Below are 23,192 nucleotides of genomic sequence, written 5' to 3' on the forward strand. Positions count from 1 at the left end.
TGGGATATTTTTGTAACCCCAAAAGTTTTCATGAACATGATCAACGGCATAAAAGTGCAACACTCTTGTGGATGATATCTGAGAGCAAGTCCATCAAGCTTCTTTTTATTGAAGATGGCCACAAGAAATTGAAAAACATATCAAAAACCGAAATACATGTGCAACATTTATGAAGTACATTGCCATGTTACTTTTCTTCTATGTTCTATAAGATCAAACCCTTATTAGATGATGCTATTTTCTGTTTGTCAACTGCTGCAATACATTCTTCAACCAACGGATAAAAGGGAAAAAAAGAGAGGAAATGTTCAATCATGCCACAGGAGGTTTGCCAACTTGAGCAGCAGACACTAATCCATGGTGCATTTCTAGCAGTTATTACTGTAGCTTTTATAGCAAGCCAAGGCTGCTAACAAACTATGACGGGCATTGAGAAGCGTCTTCTACCACATGAATGGGGACAATTGGGATTGAATCCCACCATTCTTTTAGCCTTCTGTTCCCTTGTGCATTTCCAAAGTGCCTCCCTAGCTTTGATGTCATGATGATGCTGTGTAATGTGATGGCTATGAGCATGTATTTTAAGGGAACCACTGCTAAGATTATTGCCAATACAGTCATTGCCGCCATCACCATATCAGCTTGCTGCAAACAACGACAAGAACTTTTTATTGATGCAAAAGACATTGAGCCAAGAATGTGAATTAAGGTAATGGAGCTCGATAGAACAGATCTTGCAAGAAACATTAGCACGACATGCAAATCAGTCCAGTAATGCCTAAGGAATTTAGAAACAAACATTTCCAATTAGTTTCCATCTGTCAGAATAGCAAAAGGTGAGAAAATCTCATATTCCTTGAGAAGTGAACAGAGCATGAAACTTAGAACACTGGAAACTACTTTTCAATATTACTATTGCGAGCCATTAGTTACTTGGGGAAGAGTTACGAGCATTCTGTGTGAAGCGAAACCAGGCTATAACTTCAGGAATCTGTTAAAATGGCACTCATTTTTATTCATGAAGTTCTGTGCAATTTATATGATGGAAGAGAAGACATGTTTCTTTTGCTCAAAAAGTTTTCAAGTAAAGATTGCTTTAAAAAAGTGGAATCATGGATTGGTGCAAGAAATACCTTGCGGGCTTTTGCGTGTATAAGTGACTGGATTTTCAATATCGATATATTTGCCAGCTGCATCATCTCATGAACATTTTTCAAACCAAATTGAGCTGCTACTATGCTCTCCATTGTAGTTTTCTGGTTTGAACCACTGCACACTACTACCTCGTTGCATTTGTCTTGAGATCTTCCATACCTTGCCAGAATCATCTTTAACACCAACCACAACAAGCCAGCAGCTATAGCCTTTCCAACCCACTCCCTATATTACCGAATACAGATATATTCTTCATCAGTCATGCATAACTCAAAGATTTCTTCACGCATGGTTTAGAGGATTAGTGTGAAAAAACAACTTACTTGTAGATGATAACTAAAGATGCAACAATCATGGTCAGGGTGGTGGCTGGTCTTCTCCATGAAATGACATCTTGAAACCACGGCACCACATTTTTCAGTGGCTTTAGCAACTCCTACGATACAGAGTATGAACCTATGAGATCTTTATTTTGGATGCATGACAATTATTTTACAAATCACAAATATGCTACCTTGCATATCCCTTGAAAGTTTAAACAGATATCAACTAAAAAATTTTAAGCTGGAAAATTTCTCCTTTGTTAGCTGCAACACCTACCTTGTTAGCCACTGAAGCAATCATGGCAGGCTACATCATGATGAGTGGACATATTGTTTCTTTGTTTACTTTTGAGATGCGATGAATCAATAATCTGTTATTTCTTATTTGTTTTCTACTGAAGCGAAAGAAAGATTACCATATCATGGTTTGTGTTGGAAATAAAGTTTGGATGATTTGGAAACTTACCATCAGAACGGTCGCACTTTCACCAATCCCTTCTTCTTTCAACACCTCAGTAGTAGCTTTGGCAATTTCAACTTCCTTTGCTTCCTCTCTTACTTGATTAATAGCACTCTCCAATGAGGAGGGAATGTCGTCTTGACCACTTGCACTTGTACATTCCTTTCCCACTGCTTCAACTTCTACACCTGGGAGCACTGACTGAGACATGTTCATTGTTCTTAGAATCGAGCAAGCGCTGCATGGATGCCCACTATTAACTTTCTTCAGGCTCTCGGCAAGTTGTTCTAGTACATAATCTCCCTTGGGTAACTCATCAAACAAGGCAAATATTAAGAATTTTGTTGGAGAAGGGGGCGATATTCTAAGCAATTCTCTAGCTGCATGCAGCCTTATGATTCCAGATATTGTTCTTGCATGCATCTCCCATGCTTGTATTGGACATTCCACATTATAACTCGACAAGAACTGGTGCATTAGCATAACCTCTTTGATGAGTGCAAGCCAATGATCACGTCTTGTGGAACTTGTCATCTCTGGAAACTCTAGCACAATTCCTTCCGAACTAGAGAATTTCAGAGGAAAAATCATTCATAATAACACAGACAACAAGATGTATCAACAAGATTAGCATAATTGTCACGATGCTCTAGCTTGAGGTTTTGGCATGCATGAAGGCAGGCAATACTAAAATTTTAAGTGAGGCATGCACCCTGAAACTGTCTACTATACCAGTTCAAGCATCAATATCATTAATATGCATATCAGATGGGATCTAAATTTAAGGTTGCCAATTTTCAAAAAAGAAGAAAAAAAAAATAGCACAACGTCAAGCAGCAGCATTAATAAACTAACAATAGGAATTTCATGCCCATTAGCTAGGACCTTGTTTGTGATTTGGCCACTAAAACTCGTGACAGTCTTACAAAGGCATAGTAAGTCTTACAATTCAGGAGACTCGTAGATTATGGCCTTGTCAAAAAGTGGAGCACCCCATGGACCAGTGGCGGCTGGCTTCACAGTGTGTGATATGTTTTTTGAAAGGTCAATCTTAAGTGCATCATCATACGTTATCACTCCCATAGCCTCAAAGTAGACAGCATAATTGGTCAGAGTAAGCCTACCTAGAAAAATAAACTTTGAAGTCAGATCACCATAGAAGAAGAAACCTCTAAAAATCATTAGAGGACCTATTTATTATTCCTTCGGATCATAAACACAAAATGAAAAGAGAGGAGGGTATACCAGGCCAACTTGTTCCTCCAACATGCTGCACTACTCTCTGTGAGCTTGCAGTGCCTTCGACATGCAGTATAAACTCATCATCGGCAAGCTCCACTCCCTTGGGCTTTGCATGCTTTTGCAAATGCTTTATGCATCTTATGACGAAGAAACCCACAGGCAATAAATCAGAAAAATTGCATTTCAAATGCAATTGTATCCCACAAACATATATTTATATCTTGTACTATTTTGGGCCATTACTATTATCCTGCAACATAAAACATGGGGCACATTGTTCTGAAGCGGAGCTGTTACCATATTGAGGCGGTGAACTATTTTACGGTCATTGTCCATTCAAGGTACCTGATTTCTAATAACTAAACGTGTCCAAAATAAACGTGTCCAAAATTTGAGCGGTTAAATAAACTGAGACCTTCAGCTTAATGCCAGAATGGTGCATGGCCAGCACTACATTTGTTTGCTATTTTGCACCTCAACCTGGTCAAAACTGGCTAACTGTGTTTAGGTATAAGTTCCAGGTTGAGATCTATGTGAAATTCAAAACTGGCTAACTGTGTTTAGGTATTAATTACAGGTTGAGATCTATGTGAAATCATCACATCAAAACTGGCTAACTGTGTTTAGGTATTAGTTACAGGTTGAGATCTATGTGAAATCATCACATGCCAAGTTGTTTTCTATGCCATCCTGTTATCCAATTGGAAAATCAAGCTTTTTACAACTAATTTCATCCCTTCATTATATTTTTTTATTTACTCAATCTCCATCAATAGATTAGCATACTGACTCCTTAAAAGTACAGTTCAGATGCATTACTTGTCAATTTCTTGTAAGAACTTTTTGTAACCAGGAAAAAAGAGCCGGTGGCCTGTAGGTGCTGTTAGAGTTTCAAATGCAAATCTTCCATTAACAACATCCACAACTAACGGAACCAATGATCCAAGCCAAACAAATGCATCTTCTCCAATGCTTGGCTCCTCATTAACCTAGTCACAGAACACAATCAAAACATAATCCAAGAAAAGAGCAACGAAAGAAGGAAGAAAAAATTCAAGCCAGCTGAAACAACTAGATAACCAGTTATACATGCCATGTAAACTAAATGTTAGATGGCTAATGTAAAACATATTCTATTACTTAAGGCGGACAAAAAAAAAAAAGAAGGGGGGGGGGGGGTTATAGGACAAATTGATGTCTGTTCTGCGATATTAAATTAGCAAAAAAGAATTTCTTACAAGAAGCGGCATAAGGTCGGTATAGAAAAGAGGAATGTCATCTTGTTCTTCAGGAACATTTGCTGGTAGCTTCCTGTCTTCTCTTCCCTTCCCCACTTGCTCCTGTGATCCGAATAACACATTAACATAAAAACTGAAATGGAAATGAAGGAGACAACAGATTTTATAACGATATTGAAATGTAGAATCCTTCCCAACGGTTCCAATCCATTTGAAATTGGCCAGACATATTTAACGATTACAAAGAATCTGTAGGACAACAGAATTTGAAAATTTGTAGTGCATATAACCAATCTCTATGACCCTAAATTTTTACTAATATCCTAAAACTTACAAGGCAATCACATATTAATGGTTCTACTAATGTTCTGATATTCGTATGAAATAAGTTCCCATATTTAACTAGGAAAAGAATGTACAAGAATTTACACCACTGCATAATTGGTTGCCTAGAGGAATACCATGGTTCTTGAAACCATACATTCATGTGACCAACAACCGTGTTTGCATTTGCCTGAAACTGATATATATAGACACAAAAGCATATATACGTAGGGAAAAAATCACAACAGAGAAATATATGCAAAACTGAAGATATGCTCTTAATTAGCCACACAGGAAAAGTGAAACATGTTGCGCAGATTGACTCTATGAGCCTCCTTGCAAACCAAAAACGAATCCTTCTAATCAGTTGGAATTAGCAGTAAATATACTTGGACAGAGGGCAAATATCTGTACCATATGAGATTCTTCATCCTGGGAAGTGGGCATCTCCCAGGCCAGCATCATATCAAACGTCAACCGGCTGAATGATCCATCAATGATTTTTTCTTGTATATATGGACACTCTACAGTAAGTGCCTTAGAGCAACAAAATTCCACTAATTTCCTTGAATAATCACCTATTTCCTGCTTCCATCCCGCTTCAAACTCTTCCACCAATTTCTCCACAGAAATACCCAATTTTCTGGACAAAATTTAACCAAACAATATGTTTCACAGTCATAAAATATGCAAACGGAAGAGTGAAATCATTTTTTTACAATAAGAAAAAAACTTTATAGAACACATTAAGGTGGTATCAACTAATGATGGCATGTACAAACATTGAAAGTTCTTGAGCCCATCAGCTCATTAACAGCAAGTTCCAAACCAAGAGAATGATGCAATCTATGTACATGGACATTTGGACATATAAAAACTATGAAGACACATGTATAGACAGAGATTTACTGGGCACATCTGTGGATAACATCATTAGCAATGGAGGATTGATGCTTCATCTTCAAGTTGGCTTTGTGAATTTGCACTCTGAGAGAGGTTAATAGAAGCAACCCTTTTGTGGAGAGACCGAGACCTGTTCGTTTCTTTGGTTGACACGTTGGGTTGGCCATGCAGACACTTGGTGCCACGCCCCTTATTTGCTCAGCAGTGTACATCTTCGCATTGCAATAAGGAGGATAGAAGGTGAAGGAAGAATTCCATTCCAGCCCATTTCCAATTTGGGTTATGGGCAAGGATTGCAAGGTATTTTCAATACTCTTGCTGCATGAAAAACACAAATGGCTTCCAATTTTTTTAAAAAAAATTCACCGAACACTTTTTCCCCTGGAATTTAGAGAAACATCTACAAATATATATTTTTTTTTAAAAAAAAAGAATTGTCAACCGGGCTCATAGTCAGCACTCTGTTAGATGCTGCAAAATAGGCTCAATCCTCTCTCTCTCTGACATTAATTTTTAGGTCTGTCAAGAACAAATAGAGTCTTTTTTTGGAATTAAAACCAAAGGGCTTGAAGTATACCTTTATGGTTTTTAGAAGAATACTATTTAAATTCTTAAAAAATAGTTTTTTTGCTAAACGAATTTTTTTTTTATTCATGCAATTTTTTTTTACCAAGTGGTATATTTTTTAATTAAAAGTAAAGGGAATTAAAATATAAATAAAATTATATCTCTTCAATCTAAACTACATTTCTTTATTACATAATTTATTTAAAAAAATATTTTTTTAATCATAATGATTGCTTTTCAAATTAAAAAAAAAAAACTTATCATAATTTGAAAGGCAAGATTTAACAAAAACTCTGGTTTTTTTTCGCAAATCAAGTCTATATAGTATGCAATTGAAGAAAAAAATAATTAATTTAAAAAGTTTTGTTAAAAACTTATAACAAAATAGAAATTTTAGTTTTATTGAATATTTATTATTGTAAATTTGAAAACATTTTGCATATTAGTTTCATGTATAATAAATAACAAAATAATTGCTAATATTATAAACAAAATACTAAAAGCTTATTTGAAAATAAAGGCAAAACTTGATGGTATTCAATAAAGTAATATTTTTATCTAATTTTAATTACTTTATTTATGACAATTTTTTATTTAAATCTTAAAAAAAACTAAAAAAAATGGTTTAATAAAAAAAATCAGATGCATGGACTTGGATGATTATGTGCGTAACCTAATAAATAAAAGCCTAGACACACGTGAACTTGCAAGATTAGGCACACACATCTAGCCTTCTTGTTTTTTCATCTAATAGGATAGAGATAGAGAACATATATTTTTACAAAATTAAATAAATGATGTGTTTTTTTTTTTTTTCAAGAGTAGACAACTTGTCATCTACTAGTAAAGGTTTCGTCTATGAAGATGACCTTTAATCGGGGTCTGATTTTTTGGACCCTCAAAATTCATTTCAACTCTTTTTTCATATGATAATTTTAAATTAAAAATTAATATTTTTTCATATGATAATACCTACAAAACACCATAAACAATTAATATTTTTTTTTATTTTTAATTAATTTTTTTATGTTTTTAAATGGTTTTAATGTACTATGTTAAAAATAAAAAAAAAATTATTTTAATATATTTTTAAGTAAAACAACTTTAAAATACAACTATTATCATATTCATAAACATCCCTTTAATAATACACGACAAAAGCCTCACTGTCATTATCCTCTTTAGCATAGTACTTGTAATATTCTCAAACTCTTAATAAGATTTTTGAATTGATGAAGAAATTTTTTTTTACTAGACTCAAATTGAAGTGTGAGATTAACAAAAATATTTTCCATCCGTTTGGAATATTTGGAATTGAGTTTAGTTTCAAGGGTTAAATTAATTTTTTTTATTTGTAATTTTTTTAGGGTATTTATTTGAATCTCATTTAAAATTTAATTACTAAAAAAATAAAAAAGAAGAGGAAGAAATACCCTCTAATTTGCATTACTAATTTCTCTTGGGATTGAGATTAAAAAAAATATTTTAAAAATACCATAGATGGATAATGATCAAGACACTGAAAGTAACAATATTTATAATTAAGGGTGATTATTTTTTATTCGGTTTGGTTTTTATAAAAAAAGTAATGAAACTGATTTTTTTATTTTAAAAAACTGAAACCGAATGGTTTCGGTCTGGTTCGGTTATTTTAGAACAAAAACCGGTTTGACTCGGTTTTTTTCCGGTTTCGGTTCGGTTCAGTTTTTTGGTTTCAGGCTTATAAAACCGAAACGAAACCGAATCGGTCGGTTTTTTAAAAATTCTAATTGGTTTTTTTTTTACGGTTTGGTTTTTTCAGTTATTTTTTTTTAATTTTCTTAATTTAATTGATTTTTTGATTTTTTCGCTCAGCTCTCTTTATAATCATTACATTGGTCTTTGCTTTTGTTTCTTTCACACACTCTGTTGCCTTCATAGTTTTTCATGGCAAGCTTTTTTGTATTATTATTATTTATATGCTATAGTTTTTCTTGTTATTTTCATGAAGAACACGTTTGAAAACACGGTCCAACCTGTATTTTTAATAATTTTGAATTTTTTTATTTAAAATTAATATTTTTTAGTATTTTTTGATTATTTTGATACGCTAATATCAAAAATAATTTTTAAAAAATAAAAAGATATCTTAAAGATATCATCTTGATGCATTTCTAAATAAAAAACACTTTAAACCGCAACCACTACTACAATCCCCAACTGACCCAAAAGCCAATTATTCATTTCTATTTTTTTTTTATGGCTAACAACTGATAAAGGCCATGATGGTCATTTTAGTATCATTAACTCTTTTTTATTTTTATTTTTGGTTTAGTTGTTTAGCCACCAATTACTTGCTTGGATATTGTTTTAGAAAGCAATTTATTGCTATAATTCTTCTTAATTGTCAATCATATCATTCTCTGTTTCAAATTTAGGTTGCCATGAACGAAGATTGAAAGTGGTATGGTTATCTTGGATTTTCATTTTCTTGAAATTAAAAAAACTAGAAAATTTTTACTTGGTTTTTATTTTTATTTTCTTGGAATTTCATTAAGTGGTTTAATATTTTATCTTAAATATAAAAATTATAATAATTTATTTATTGAATTTAAATTATATTTTAAATTAAATTTCATATGTGATTTGGTTTTAAATATAATGTGAGAAAAAATATAAGAATATAGGAATATAAGAGCACAAATCAATTTAATACAAGTGGTTAAATTTTGATTATTTTTGTGTTCTTGGAGAAGAAATTAATTAGATTTTAAAATTAATTTAGAGTTGTTTTTGTGAAGAATAAATCTTGACTGTTTGTAATTTTCCAATAATAACAACTCCTGAAATTCACAAGCAATCCACGTGTCGATTGTCCATAACGAAATCCACATCATGCACATTTTCCCTCCCCCTGGGTTTATCATTCTCCACGTGCATTTCAACTCATATCACGTGACCAAAACCTAACAACCTCCCTCTCCTTCTTTCCCACTTAACTATAACACTGAAACAGACCTCTCATTCTCTTCAAGAATGTCACGTGTTTAAAACCCAAACCCTAACAAAACCCTCCTCCCGCCTTCTCTCTCAACACAAAAACGATGACCCAAAACGACGCGGATATGGACGAAACGGAAGAAGAAGAATCCCCCAAAGAATCTCAAACTTTACAAACCCTAACAGCTACCCAATTATCTAGCTCAGTTTCAAACCTCTCCGCCTCCTCTCGCGCGATTCCATCGAACAAAGACTTCCATTTCTACTACAATTTCGACGAATTCAAGATCCCGATTCAAGAAATCGCAGAGAAGTCGCAATCGCTACTCGAATCAATAGGGTCTTCCTCTTCAAATCATATTTTCAAAGACAAGTTACAGTTCCCTACTGATGTCGACATCGACGAGGCGTATGATTGGCTGGTGAATGTAAACGACGAGATCTTTGAGCGTTTCGATGCTTCAATTGATGAATTTAGGAGAGTCCGAGAGGAAACGGGTCGGGTCGTGGGTGTAGATAGTGAGGATGGTTTTCAATTGGTGCTAGGGAAGAAGAATAAGAAGTCAATGAAGAAAACGGTGAGTGATGACTCAGTGAGTCGTGCTGGTGGTGACTCAGGAGTGAAAGTGGCGGATAACAAGAAGTGGATTTTGGGAAATAAGGCCAAGGTTCCGTTTCATATACCGACGATAAGGAGGCCGCAAGAGGAACATAATATATTGGTTAATAATTCGAATAGGGCTTTTGATCATGTTTGGTTGGAGAGAAGCGAAGATGGGCTGAGGGTTATTCATCCACTGGTTAGTGATTTACACATTTGAGGATTCTAAATTGTGTTATTCGGTTTGATTCACATATGGTTAATCTGTTTGTTTGTGGTTATTGTTATATTTGTAATCTTAGATTTTTGGAAAGCATGCGTGCAGAGTTGTGTTTTTTAGGTTTTTCTCAAGTATTATTGACTAACATGTTATCAATTGCAATATAAGTACCACAGGTTTACTCTGTCGGTGAGTAGTCAATTGGATACTAGTTATAAGAAAAAGATGAAGGGATAAAGTCTTAAAAAGAAAGAATACCATGCAGGAGCTGTTTCGGAAAAATGAATATTTTCCTTATTAATTTTATTTTTTTTCTAATTTTGTTTTTCTATTCAGTATTATTAGGCTTTTCTAGTTTTCTTTTTGTTTTTCAATTCAATACTAATAGGGTTTTCTAGTTTTTTTTTCTTGTAATTGCCTTTTGGCAAATGAGACTTGGATGGATGAAAAATGAGTATTATGGTGTTCTTAGCCTATGATGGCTTTGACTTGTAAGAAACCCAGTTATTCTTTGCCTCATTAGTTTTGGGACGTGAATCATAGGTCGATGATTTGAATAATCATAGTTAAAAGAGGCTGCAAAACAAGAAGTGCTTGTGTAGGAGGACTCGATGATGTTGTTTTGCCCTTGGGAAAGAGACGTCCAAAAACTAGTGTGTTGTTTCTGTTTGTGTCAGTTTGCTGTTTTTGGAAATCTTGGTGGCGGGATTCATAATGGGGGCGGCTCACACAAAGTTATTGTGTTAGAGACCCACAATAACGTGGCCCACACAGTTAGAACTACGATGGGGCGGCCCACACAAAAGTGTTCAATGGGTGGTTCACATTGACCCACGAGGAGCTTTTTTGGAAAAATAAATATTTTTTTATTTAATTTTATTTTTTTCTATTTTTATTTTCCTATTAAGTATTATTAGGCTTATCTGGTTTTTCTATTTGAAGTGAGTAATTCTATTTTTTATTTTTCTATTCAGTATCAATAGTGTTTTCTAGTTTTTTCTATATAAAGGGTCGTGATAGCTTTTTGACAAGTGAAACTTGGATGAATAAAAATTGAATATTTTGGATGTCTCTTCTTGTTCTTTGAGAATTTTGACTTGTAACAAATTTCGTTATCTTTCAAGTGATCTAATGATAATAATTTTGTAAAAATGGTGCAATGTGGTTTGCATCTATATACATGGTTGAAGAAGTGATGAATGCACACCCTCATTTAGAATTTTCGATTCATGATTTCTTCTTTTACAGATATTTTGGGATGTTAATTTCATTTCCCAAGCACCTGGAATGACCTCTGATTAGTTAGTATCTGTAAATATTTTGATTGCTCTATAAAAATATAGCTAGTCTTGGTATCTGGCCTGTATTAAAAGAAGTTCAATTAATCTTTACTGTTATAAGCATCTCTTGTTGTAATTTTTATCTTACATGGATCTGAATACCTAAAATATTCAGTGTTTTTTTTTTAATTTTTTTTAATTTTTATAACAATTGGTTGATGTTAGTATTACTGCCAAAATGATTCCTAAGCTGGAGACATAGCCAATGAAGTTAATTTAGTTATTTCCACAGGATTCATTTGTTACTTTCGTTTATAGGTGTCCAACTGCCCTCCATGAGATCTGCTGGGTGCATTGTTTACAGTTTTCCCTGGCTTGGAAATATCCTTATTTTCGAAATATTCTGTGCCACAAAGTTTTAATCCTTGAAAGGTGATTTCCATGATCGGGAAACCTTTCTTTTGACAATAGCAGGGTTCTTCTATTATCTTCCCAGCCTAAACAACCTTGATTGAGGGATTTGTGAAGGAGTACTGAATATCACCCATAGGTTTTCATTGCAACTAGAATTCATAGCAAAGAGGCAGATGCTGACAGCTCTATCCATGAATGAAGTATTTGTTTTCCCAATCCATTTACATGATCACGCGACCTTCTGATTATGTTAGTTCTATGCATGATTATGTTTCAATTGGTGATGGGTTCTATATAATCTGACAGAATATGTGTTCTTGTTACATCATTAACTATCTTTTGGTGTACCACTATGTGTTTGAAAGGCTGTTGGTTTTTCCTGTTTATACATGCTTGCTGTCTAGAATTTCTTTACCAACGCAATAAGATTTGGATGTAGCTATTGATTTATTGTTCTCATTCAACTTTAGTAGCCTTTTGCTTTCTGAAAGAGAGAAGACTCTAGTTAGCTTCTAATTATTGCTCTTTCATGTGTACAGGAAAGGCTATCTGTTCTTGATTTCATGGATAAAAGTACTGGAGATGTTGAGCCTGCACCACCTCTTCCAATAGAGAGTACTTCATTTAAGCTTGTGGAAGAAGTCAAGGATTTGAAGGAATTGGCAGCTAAATTGCGTGGTGTAAATGAATTTGCGGTAAAAACTATTTCAATTGTTGTTACAAGATATAACCATTGAATAACCAAACATAGATGTCTTATGAATGCCATTTGGTTTCTTTCTAGAGTTTTCAAATGCACAAACTTTTTATATTGTATTGCAGCTTTCATCATGTGATTATTTTTTTCTTATCATAAATCATTCTCAACATGCTTGATGGAATGTTCAGGTTGATTTGGAGCACAATCAATATCGATCTTTTCAAGGATTGACATGCTTAATGCAAATTTCTACCAGAACTGAGGATTTTATTGTAGATACTTTAAAACTTCGAATACATGTTGGCCCATATCTTAGGGAAGTTTTCAAGGATCCTGCCAAGAGAAAGGTCTGGTATTGAAGTTCTTTTTTCTTGCTTCATTGTGTCAGGTTTCTTCATATTTGTGATAGCATTTAATTTAATTAGGTCATGCATGGAGCAGATCGAGATGTTGTGTGGCTTCAACAGGACTTTGGCATATATATCTGCAATCTTTTTGATACCGGACAGGTCTTGTACTTTGACTTTATCACTTCTCCTAGTCACTTGATTTTATTTTTCTTGTTACTCAATGGTTCTTTATGTCAACATTGTATACCATGACTCTGCAAACTCATTTTTGCAATGTTTTATTCAGAAAATCTGGCATCATAGTTAGTTGATGGTTTGCTTGTGCCAATTTGGCAGTATGCCATATGATCTTGTGCAATTTGATTTTTCTCATGTACAACCTCTTCTGTCATTAAATAAATTAGGTTGGTCATTTTCTTTGTTATCTATCAAGTAGTTTCTTAATGTCGATTTTTGTGTCTTTGATTCAAGCAAGGTAGGAGGGTCTGGCTATGGAAATCAATTGTTAAGTTCCTGTGCCTTTTTTAAACAAATGTGTTAAGACCCCTTTTCTTGCACATATCAGTGGATAAAATAACCAATTTTGTGTTATTTTTTGTCCGAAAAAATTTCTTTCTTTTTTTCCTTCTTCTATAGCATCCATTAGCATTTGGTGCTTCTTATGATTAACATTTGTTTCAATCCTCAGGCCTCAAGAGTGCTGAAGTTGGAAAGAAATAGTTTGGAGCACCTCTTACATCACTTTTGTGGGGTTACTGCCAATAAAGAGTAGGTCCTCTCATGTAATCACTTGATCTGCCACTGCTTATGGCTTGATTCATATAACTTCGCACATTTGTGTTTTACCAGAGTGCAACATGTGCTTGTTTTCTTGTGCGTGTTTTTTAATACAAAATTTTAAGTAAAGATGACCTGTTTGTTCATTGCAGATACCAGAATGCAGATTGGAGACTACGCCCTCTTCCTGATGAGATGATAAGGTGAATACATAATTTTGAAATTGTCTTTTGTTTTCCAAACTTGTCCCTTGCACATTTTATGTTGAACTTGCCTGAATGTAAGCCATTTGATATAAGGAATAGTTGTTGTCAGTAATTTACAAAGAATCAGAAATTCTTTGGATGACAAAAAAATAAAAAAAATCAAAGAAAGAAAGAAAGAAATATTACTGTGATGAACTTCATTTTAGACTACACTGACTATATATTGTCAGATATCGTGGACATCTTATGGTATCATTTTTCCCCAGAGATTGGAAACCATTTGATATTACACATTCTTGTAGTAATGTCGCATGGCAAATATCTTCGACTGCATAGCTGGAAAAATTATCCTTGCCAACTTTTTGAACCTAGTTGACTCTTGTAAACACCAAAAATATCCTTGACTGTCCATCTAAATAAATCTGAGTTTACCTGTGCATTTGTAAAACTGATTATGAAATATTTGCTCAAGACTCCAGCTTATGCTCTGATCTGATCTCTAATGTGGGGTAGTAGGTTGCAGAAGCATGAAAAAAAATGGCTGTTGAGTAGTAGTTTGTTTCATGCAACAACTCCTCATAGTGCTCTTTTAGTGGAGTGTGACAGCTTCTCACGTACAAAGATTTTCTTGCTCATGCTATTTTATTCACTCATGTCAAGTGTATATTTCAATCAAAATTGATCAATTTCTGTCTAATTTTCTGTTATACCTGCCAAAAATTTCATCTTCTGAGCATGAGGCTGTTCTTCTGATACACGGATATCTGGTTTCTGGAAGAATGATGTTTCTATAGTTGATTTCTTTTATAAATATCATTTAAGAACTTCAATTTAGATAATTGTAAATGTTAATATGTCAATAAGAGAATAAAAAAATTGAATGGGGAAATCGTGGAGGAAATAAAAACAAGAAATCTATAAAAAAGAAATAGAGGCACAGAAAAACATATCTGTTAAATACTGTTCATTAGTGAAAAATGGAAGAAAAAGGCCAGTGTTAGTTGCATGGTCCACAAGTGAGATGGGCATGGAAGGAAATTTCACTTTACAAAGCGAGATGTTTCAGGTGTTTATTAACACATTGTTGGTATTTTGTGCAAAAAGTTCCATCTAGTAGTAAAGTTTCTTTCTAAATAATTTTCCAATTGTGCAAGTTTGTAATTCATCATATACAATTTGTTGTTTAGAAACAAGATGGGTTAGGACTTGCATGATACTCTGTGAAGTCTTTCTAGCTCGCTCATATCGCTCTGTTGTTTTTCCTTCATTGTCATTTGCATTATTAATTTTGGTTTCGGTGAAAGCTGATGATGCTAACTTTCTTCAATTATCTAATTGGCAACTCTTTTTTGGTGACAGATATGCCAGAGAAGATACCCACTATCTGCTGCATATATATGATTTGATGAGAGCTCTGTTACTCTCAAAGCCTATTGACAATGAAAATGCTGATCCTCCTTTGTTAGAGGTATGGTTTTGATAAACAATAGGCATTTTCTAGATTGTTCAACTATATGAGAGAATGAGACGACGGAGAACAGGGGATGAAATGTGACTTGTCATCTGTCCTTTCCTCTGTTTTATATGGGGTATGAGTCGTTTATTTTGGCTGGCATTATTCTTGCTTGGCAATATTTCTCATATTTTCTTTGATTTGCATGTCTCTGGGTAAGTGAAGACACATGAAAAATACCAGATTTCTTGAATGTCTGTAAAATTGAACATTGTATTTAACATCTCTGTTTTATGTTGTTATGAGTCTTTTAGTGCTACAGTTTTGATTTCTTCCATGTAATCTTTTGTGGGAACTGGGAATGCTTTCCTTCATCTGATTACTGCAGTCGATTATGATCTTAAAAATAGGATATGGTAATTCTTTAACTACAACATTACAATATTGAGTGAGTTGTAGTTGATAACAGGTCTACAAACGCAGTTATGATGTATGCATGCAGCTGTATGAGAAGGAGCTTTTCACTGAAAACTCGTATCTCAACATGTATGGGTATGTTACTGACGATTTAGTTATGATTCTATGTACCATCACATGAGCTGTGTGATATTTCACACAGCAATGCTGTTTTTTTTTTGGAATGTCTTTCTTTCTGAAAATTTGGGCTGTTTCTGTGCCTTTCTTTTTCTCAGTAATTACTGTATCTTGGAACAAAATCAACCAGCACTAATTTCTATGCTTTTTTCTGGGTGTAATTATGTCTTGATTTAGGTTGCCTAGTGCTGGTTTCAATGCTCAGCAGCTTGCCATTGTTGCGGTAAGTAGTTGCTTATTGTCATTTACTTCTTTAATTTGTCAAACTGAGTGGACTATACTGCATAGATATAACTTTGTTGCCGAGTTATTATAGTCTCCTGTTTTAACCCAGGGTATTTTGTGTACTCCATTTCTTTGTATGAATTCCAGGGGCTTTATGAGTGGAGAGATGCCATTGCCCGTGCAGAAGATGAGAGCACAGGTTATATATTGCCTAACAAAACTCTTCTTGAAATTGGTAAGAATCTTCTCAAATTTGCCATAACTTCAACTTAGTTTGTTTGTGAATATCTTATGGTAAAGGCTGACTCTTAAATCCTCTTTTGTTTGGAAATGGTGAAAGCCAAAGAGATGCCTGTTACAATTAGCAAATTACGTCAACTGCTGAAATCAAAGCACTCATATATTGAACGGCACCTTAGTTCTGTTGTTAGCATCATTAGGCACTCCATGCAAACCTCTGCTGCATTTGAAGCTGCTGTTCAACATTTAAAGGAGAGACACATGGAAATAGTAAGACTTTGCTTGCACAAATTTGATGATCTCCACATATATTATAGAGGTGTCTCAGTCCTGTATGGGGACTATTATGAATCTTAACTTACAAGGATGCCTAGATTACAAATTCATGTGTTACTCGTAGATCAACTAACTATTTAATTGAGGGCCAGCCCCCCTACCTGGCATGATAAAAGGCTGAGAATTCAACCCATTTTGTGTCATGTTATCTTGACTTCAGTTCTGAAATAAAAACTATTGATATTCTTGATTCTCAAAAAAAAAAAAAAGAAAGAAAGAAAGAAAGAAAAATGGAAGACTTGATATTCTAGGCAAAGCAGTGGTTTTATTTGCTTAAAGTGAAGCAACCTGTTCACTCAAGGTTAACGAGCCTTGGCAACTACAAAGTTGCACTCTAATTTGGAAAGCTGGGCAAGTAGAATGAGTTCAGGGCAAGCTGAATTGTCTTCCTGCATGGCTAGGTTTGTTTAGTAACTGCTCAAAATTCAGAAGGTCTTTCGAAATAAATTTGTAATCATGTTACCTGCAGGGCTGGAGACTTAATGAGGATAAACTTTGGATTCTTACTTTGCTGTGCATGCTGCTGCTGCTTTTTTTCTTCTTTTTTTTCTCTTCCTTTTGTGCTTCTTATAACTGAAAGATATATTTTATTAAGCCCTCACAAGAAGAGACAGAAGCTAATGATGGATCTGAAGCGCAAAGCATTCCTGGTGGCAATGGAATGAACAGCGGTGTGGCTGCCTGCCATGAAACTTCTGCGCAGCTGGAAAAGGGGCTTCTGAAGCAGGGAAGCAGTATTGTTGAACTTGGCAGAGGTGGACAAGGAAGCTCTGCCAAACATCATGGTGCAAATGGTGAAGTGAATACTGGATCCAGTAGTTATATTTCAGATGCATCTCCAACAGCTAAGGTTGTAAATATTTGATAAGTTGATCGAAACTTATCCTTGTTAGATATCCTTAGACTAACATGTTCACTTGTTTCTGTACAGGTTGCTGGAGCAACTGTTCAGGTTCTCAAGAAGCCAACTGGTGCTTTTGGAGCACTTCTTGGGGGTGCAGTTGCAAAGAGGAAACTTGATACTGATAAAAAGGTGAACGTTCTACCTTGACTTTGCTTCCTTTTCAACAATGTAGACAGCAGATAATCTAGAAAATAGTAATGGATCTTTCACTTGGGTGGTCTGCTTTGTGCTTGAATTTCCGAGCATATTAATTTTGGATTAAAATCAGTCTCTCTCACACACACTAAACTGAGAGTGAAGGAATGGCAATGTTTTTGCCCTTTTTGTTTTTTTTTTTGCCACTTGACTGTCATTATTTGGAATGGGAACTTTCATCCTTATTGGCAGTTCCACTGTGCAACTTATTCATACCATGGAACAAAACTTGGATGTCAACATGCTCAACTGAGGAAGTTGTCTTGATGCATCTTTACTGCCTTTTTATGCTTGGTTAAAAATCCTTGTATCTATTTTGACTTCTGGTTGACTTTTTTGTTTTTCAAATATTTAGGTCAAGGAAAAGATCAAGTTAGAAAAGATAAGATCCTCAGTAAACCTTCCATTCCATTCATTTATGGGCATCAATGAACCTCCAAAAGTAGTAGTAGAAGAGCCCATTGGAGTTTCTGAAATTTCACATCCTGAAGAATCTTTGGATGTCCCAGCTACTGGTTCTAGTTTGCAAGATATAATACTGTTGGACAATGATTCAGACATGGAACAAAACACTCATATTGCAGAACCAGATAGAGACGATTCCAAAACTACAAATGCCAATGGGGATGACAAATCTTCAGGATCTGCTTTGGAAACAGATGGAGAGGAACCTGTTTCTCTAGCTGATTTGTCTATGAGTTTCCAAAAGTGCTTCCCATCCGGTAATCAAAATAAAAAAACTGCAGAAGTTAAGAAATCTGGAGAACCAAGTGGCGGTTTGAAGCTGAAGCCATTTGATTATACTACTGCACTAAGATCTGGTGAAGATCCGGCAGGTAGGTTGAAAGTAGGGAGTGCCAAAAATCAGAGGGGCGTGCTTGACTCTGTGGGTACGATAAAAAGTTCACCAGGAGCTAAAATGCAAAAGGATGACGAGACAGGAGAATATCGCCAAGGCAGAAGACGTCAGGCCTTTCCAGCAACTGGGAATCGGAGTGCAACCTTCCGATGAGGGAATTTTGAGTCTTAGTTGTAAAAAAAGAAAACAACGCTTCAACTCTTGGAAATCTAATGCAATCTCACAATTTACTATAGATCCCGGATTGCAGCATTTTAGTCTACGGTTTCTGTCCTCCTATCATAAGCAACCTCTACATTGGCGTCGAAAACTTGATGCTTTCATGGAATTCATGCAACATGGAATTCATGCAACGTGGTTGGGATCACCACATGTGAAATGCCTCGCAGCCACCCCTACGAGTGAAAAACTTATTTAAACTATCTAGGTGGTGACCTAGTGGTAAGAACTTGGGATCAAGATGTTTGTTTTCTTTATGGTATCAGGTTTGAGCCCTGTGGTTGCTCATATGATAGCCACTAGAGGTTTACATGGTCGTTAACTTCAAGGCTCGTGGGATTAGTCGACGTGCGCGCAAGCTAACCCGGACATCCACGTTAAACTAAAAAAAAAACCCATTTAAACCAATGTTTTCATCCATACATCTTAGAGACCTCAAATGACCCACACCACCCATTTGAGGTATTAAATTACCATTTAACCTACCAAAAAAAAAAAACATTTAACCCAAAACAAAATAAAATTCCGATCTAAATTGAACTTCCATAAGAAAATGAAATTTATTGATATAAAAAAAAAAGAGATTTGTCGTTAAAAAGTTGGTTTTTGTCAAATTTCTCTCTTCTTTATTGTAATCCGATAATCTTGTTTTTTAAATTCAGAGATTCAAATGAAAGAAAAATGAAATTCTGGACCTAACCTTGTAATTGCAAAACTGAAAGGATTAAAAATGATTTTTTGACAAAACCCAAAGGCAAAAAATATGGAAAAGAGACTGTAACATTCTTTGTTTAAAAAAAGGGCCTTTAAATAATTCACTTATGTAATTTTGGTCCTCTACTTTTTAATCATTTTTAAATAATAAAATTAAATTATTTTTTTATCAAACAAAACATAAAAAAAATAACGAGTTTTAGTGATCAATATAACCATAAAAAAATAATAATAAAAAAACACTATAAACCTCAATTCTCAAAAAACACATCACAAAAAACTCAAATTAAAACAAAAATCAATCACTAAAAAAAATAGAATTGACACCATATTCTTTATAAAAAAACATGTCATTTGTTTTTTGTTTTATTTTTTATTTGCTGATGATTTTCAATCTTTTATAAATAATAATTTTTTTTTTGTGAAATTCATCGTAAACTTAACATCAAGATAATTTTATAATATAACAATAACCACATAAAATAAAAATTGAAATAAATTGGTAACCTTAAATCCTAATAAACATAATATTAAAGAATTAAATTGATAAAAAAGAAAAAAAAACATTGTTGTAATCCCAAGTGAATTGTGAGTAAATGTTTTTAATGTAATTCACTATATGACGTGACGTGGCACATTTTTATTGGATCAATGACGCGTCCCTTCTCTCTTTCCGACACCAATCCATTTCGTTCTTGAATTCATTTCAATGAAAAATCGAATCTCCTCTTCTTCTCCTTTTCTTTTCTCCTGGGCTCTTTCAATTTCTAAGAATTCATTTCGTAATTTATAAATAAAATATAAAATAAAAATCGCAACTATCTTTCTTTTATCAGAGACAAAAATCCTCCCTCAGTAGGATAACGAAATCGAAGAACGGCGATGGAAGGAGGAGGAGGGACACTATCGGAAATATACCAGAGTGCGAAGAAGTTGCTAATGAGAGCACAAGATGGGATCGAGAGACTGGAGCGACTGGAGAACTCGACTTCTAGTGGAGGATTAGATTCACCTGAGCTATCTTTCGTTGTCAAGAAGGATATCTCTCAGGTTCTTTCTCTTTGTGCCGATATGGATCGTCTCTGGCGCTCTGTTCAAGCCAAACCTCAACGCGATCTCTGGAGAAGGTATCCTATTCTTTCTTCTCTCTCTTTATATATATAAGTTAGGGTTTCTGTTTTGCGTGATGTGAATGTGTAAACAAAGGCGCATTGGTTTTGATTGTATTTTTTTCTTTTTCAATTACTCTCTTTTCTTGATTTTTGATGTTCTTTTAATTGAAGGATCAATGTGCTTTATATATATATATATATATTATTATGATCTATTCATTTCTTGCTAAATGTAAGTGATCTTCTGAAAAAGAGTGTTAAATTTGCAGACTGTAATTGATCTTCTGATTGCAAGGATGCTTAAAGCCCCTTGAATTTTAGATTCAAAATTGGTATTCGAAGGTAGAATATAGGAAGCCAAAGTTAGTGGGGATTCAAGATCTTCTATTTTGTTGTACGTTAATGTCAAGACATCCGCCTGCTTAAATTTATTTCAACCACCTATCTATTTCATGATAGACATGGGGGATAAGTTCTCTACCAAGAAAACGCTAGAAGACTATTTTGATCATGTATGGTTTATCTGTAATTCATCATTTTTATATTCACATTTACTACATGCCGTAATTTAACTACAATTATTTATAATCACTCACTTTGATAAACATTCTCATTGTTTTTGATAAACATCAGATAATATTCTATCCATGAAGAGTGTTTGGGATTATGGCTTTCTACATAGTTGTTGCTAAAGAGCAGAGCCAGAAGATGTATCTTATTTATTATACATGTGATTTTTGTACTATCAAAGAACCTTTTGATTAAACCATCCGCATAGTTGGGATGATAGTACTTTTTGTCTTTTGAACTCATGCCTCATAATTTTAACTTGAGATATTTGGAACAAGTTTCCATCTAGGGAATCACCTCTATTAGAGCTTTTCACTTGAGTAGTTGAATTAGGCTCTTTCCTGGGATCGACTAGTGGATTTCTCTCATTAATATTTAAATGATTACAGCTATTTCAGATGTCAAAATATTTTGTGATATTGTTTCAAGCACACTGTGGCCTTTTGAAATGTTGTATTCTGATATGTTGTTGTATGCTCCCTATTTCAAGTTCAGGAGTTTTCTTAGTAAACCTCAGCTTGCCCATTTCGATATATCTAATGTTGACAGAATGAAAACCAAGTTGTGTAGAAACTACACAGGTTGTCTTTTCCTTCAAGCAACGGGCTTCTATTTTTTTTTTTTATGATGATGATGACGACATCATCATCATCATCATCATCATCATCATCATGATGTGATGGTTGGGATATTGATTTGATAAACTTGATGCTTTATTGCACAGAAAGGTGGAGCTAGTAGCTGAAGAGGCTGGGTCATTGAAAGAGAGTTTGGATAGGTATTTTGCAAGGAATCAAAGACGGATGAAGGAAGCTCAGGAGAGAGCAGAGTTGCTTGGAAGAGCTGTATGTTTTCTGCTTATTGTTTAATGTATCCAACTGGTCAGAGAGCTCGGAAACTTTACTTACTATGTGGTGTCTATTTTATATTCCAGAATGGTGATTCAGCTCATGTTTTGAGAATATTCGATGAAGAAGCACAAGCAATGCAGTCAGTTCATAATTCAAAAAGAATGCTGGCAGATTCAATATCAACTGGAGCAGCCATTCTTTCCAAATATTCAGAACAAAGGGAACGCTTAAAGGTATTTTTGATAGTGTGATCAATTCCTTGCATACTCAAAATCGCATATCATCTGCCCATAGAATATGCGCTGCCATTCTTCACTAAAAGGCATATTTTGCAATTATGTGGGGTATCGTAATATTGCAATAATCCCATCCACATTTATGTTTTCTAATCCACTAACAAGCAAAATAACCACCCCAGTTTTATATGTTTAGAATTATTGATAAAACAAACAAATAATGATAAGCTCTATATATATTTGTCTTGTTATCAAGGGGCATAAGTGGCTCCTGTGTGGTGCTGGCAGGGGTTGAACTCACTAGTGATTATTTTAAAGCCTTGTAGAGCTAGGAAATTCTTTAGCTATAGAAAACCTAGATGGAAATGGTGGTTGCCTTCAACTGTGCACTTTCTAATTACCTACATAACTGGATCACAGTGTATGGATGTTAATGTTTTCATGCCCTAATTAACCTCTCTATCTCTTAAAAAGAACAGAGAGAAATTGCTGTCAGTTTACAAGATGTTATCGGTGGGAATATAGGTTTTAGTAGATGTTTTAAATAATTTTATATGTTGTGAGTTGAAAAAAAAAAAAATTCATCCTGAAACCATCTTTCTTGATTGTAACTGTTGCCTGGTACAGAGGGCACAACGCAAGGCATTGGATGTGCTTAATACAGTGGGGCTCTCCAATGCTGTACTGAGGCTGATCGAGAGGCGCAACCGTTTCGATAGATGGATCAAATATTTTGGAATGCTTATTACCCTTGTCATCTTGTATTTTCTCGTTAGGTCAAGTGGTTGAAGAGCGCTTGTTTTTTCATCTTCATAGATGGCTGTTCGGTTCGAAGCTAAGGAATTTGTACTTGAAAAATACATAATCTTATAGGATGGATTGGGAAGAAAGGCTATTGGCTCTCCTTTTGAAATGTTCAATTTCTGAATAATTATTTTTTTTTAA

General features: G+C 34.4%; 3 protein-coding genes across 4 annotated transcripts; 2 read left to right on the forward strand and 1 right to left on the reverse strand.

Moving 5' to 3' along the window:
- Positions 1–79: 79 nt before the first annotated feature.
- On the reverse strand, positions 80–5,980 carry LOC7489690 (uncharacterized). Of its 2 annotated transcripts, none has more exons than XM_002319680.3 (10): positions 5,652–5,980; positions 5,157–5,385; positions 4,419–4,520; positions 4,000–4,169; positions 3,184–3,317; positions 2,885–3,062; positions 1,945–2,503; positions 1,479–1,591; positions 1,134–1,380; positions 80–645 (listed from the first exon to the last, which is right to left on the reverse strand). In XM_002319680.3, exons 1-10 carry the CDS (start codon positions 5,855–5,857, stop codon positions 418–420), a joined length of 2,166 nt encoding a protein of 721 aa, XP_002319716.2. In that variant the 5' UTR covers positions 5,858–5,980; the 3' UTR covers positions 80–417. The 2 variants fall into 2 exon arrangements, with proteins under 2 accessions (XP_002319716.2, XP_052302179.1); XM_052446219.1 differs by having other exon boundaries at positions 5,525–5,663.
- Positions 5,981–9,154: 3,174 nt separating this feature from the next.
- LOC7482373 (protein RRP6-like 2) lies at positions 9,155–18,780 on the forward strand. The gene is made up of 14 exons (XM_002319146.4): positions 9,155–9,991; positions 12,246–12,401; positions 12,595–12,753; positions 12,832–12,915; positions 13,445–13,524; positions 13,686–13,736; positions 15,099–15,207; positions 15,662–15,744; positions 15,964–16,009; positions 16,159–16,246; positions 16,352–16,521; positions 17,183–17,437; positions 17,519–17,620; positions 18,042–18,780. Exons 1-14 carry the CDS (start codon positions 9,296–9,298, stop codon positions 18,696–18,698), a joined length of 2,736 nt encoding a protein of 911 aa, XP_002319182.4. The 5' UTR covers positions 9,155–9,295; the 3' UTR covers positions 18,699–18,780.
- Positions 18,781–20,152: 1,372 nt separating this feature from the next.
- Positions 20,153–23,192, forward strand: LOC112323812 (membrin-11). Its single transcript, XM_024583324.2, has 4 exons — positions 20,153–20,605; positions 21,885–22,005; positions 22,095–22,244; positions 22,875–23,192. Exons 1-4 carry the CDS (start codon positions 20,361–20,363, stop codon positions 23,034–23,036), a joined length of 678 nt encoding a protein of 225 aa, XP_024439092.1. The 5' UTR covers positions 20,153–20,360; the 3' UTR covers positions 23,037–23,192.

Source organism: Populus trichocarpa, chromosome 13 (genome assembly GCF_000002775.5).
Source record: "Populus trichocarpa isolate Nisqually-1 chromosome 13, P.trichocarpa_v4.1, whole genome shotgun sequence".
Taxonomy (NCBI): Eukaryota; Viridiplantae; Streptophyta; class Magnoliopsida; order Malpighiales; family Salicaceae; genus Populus; species Populus trichocarpa.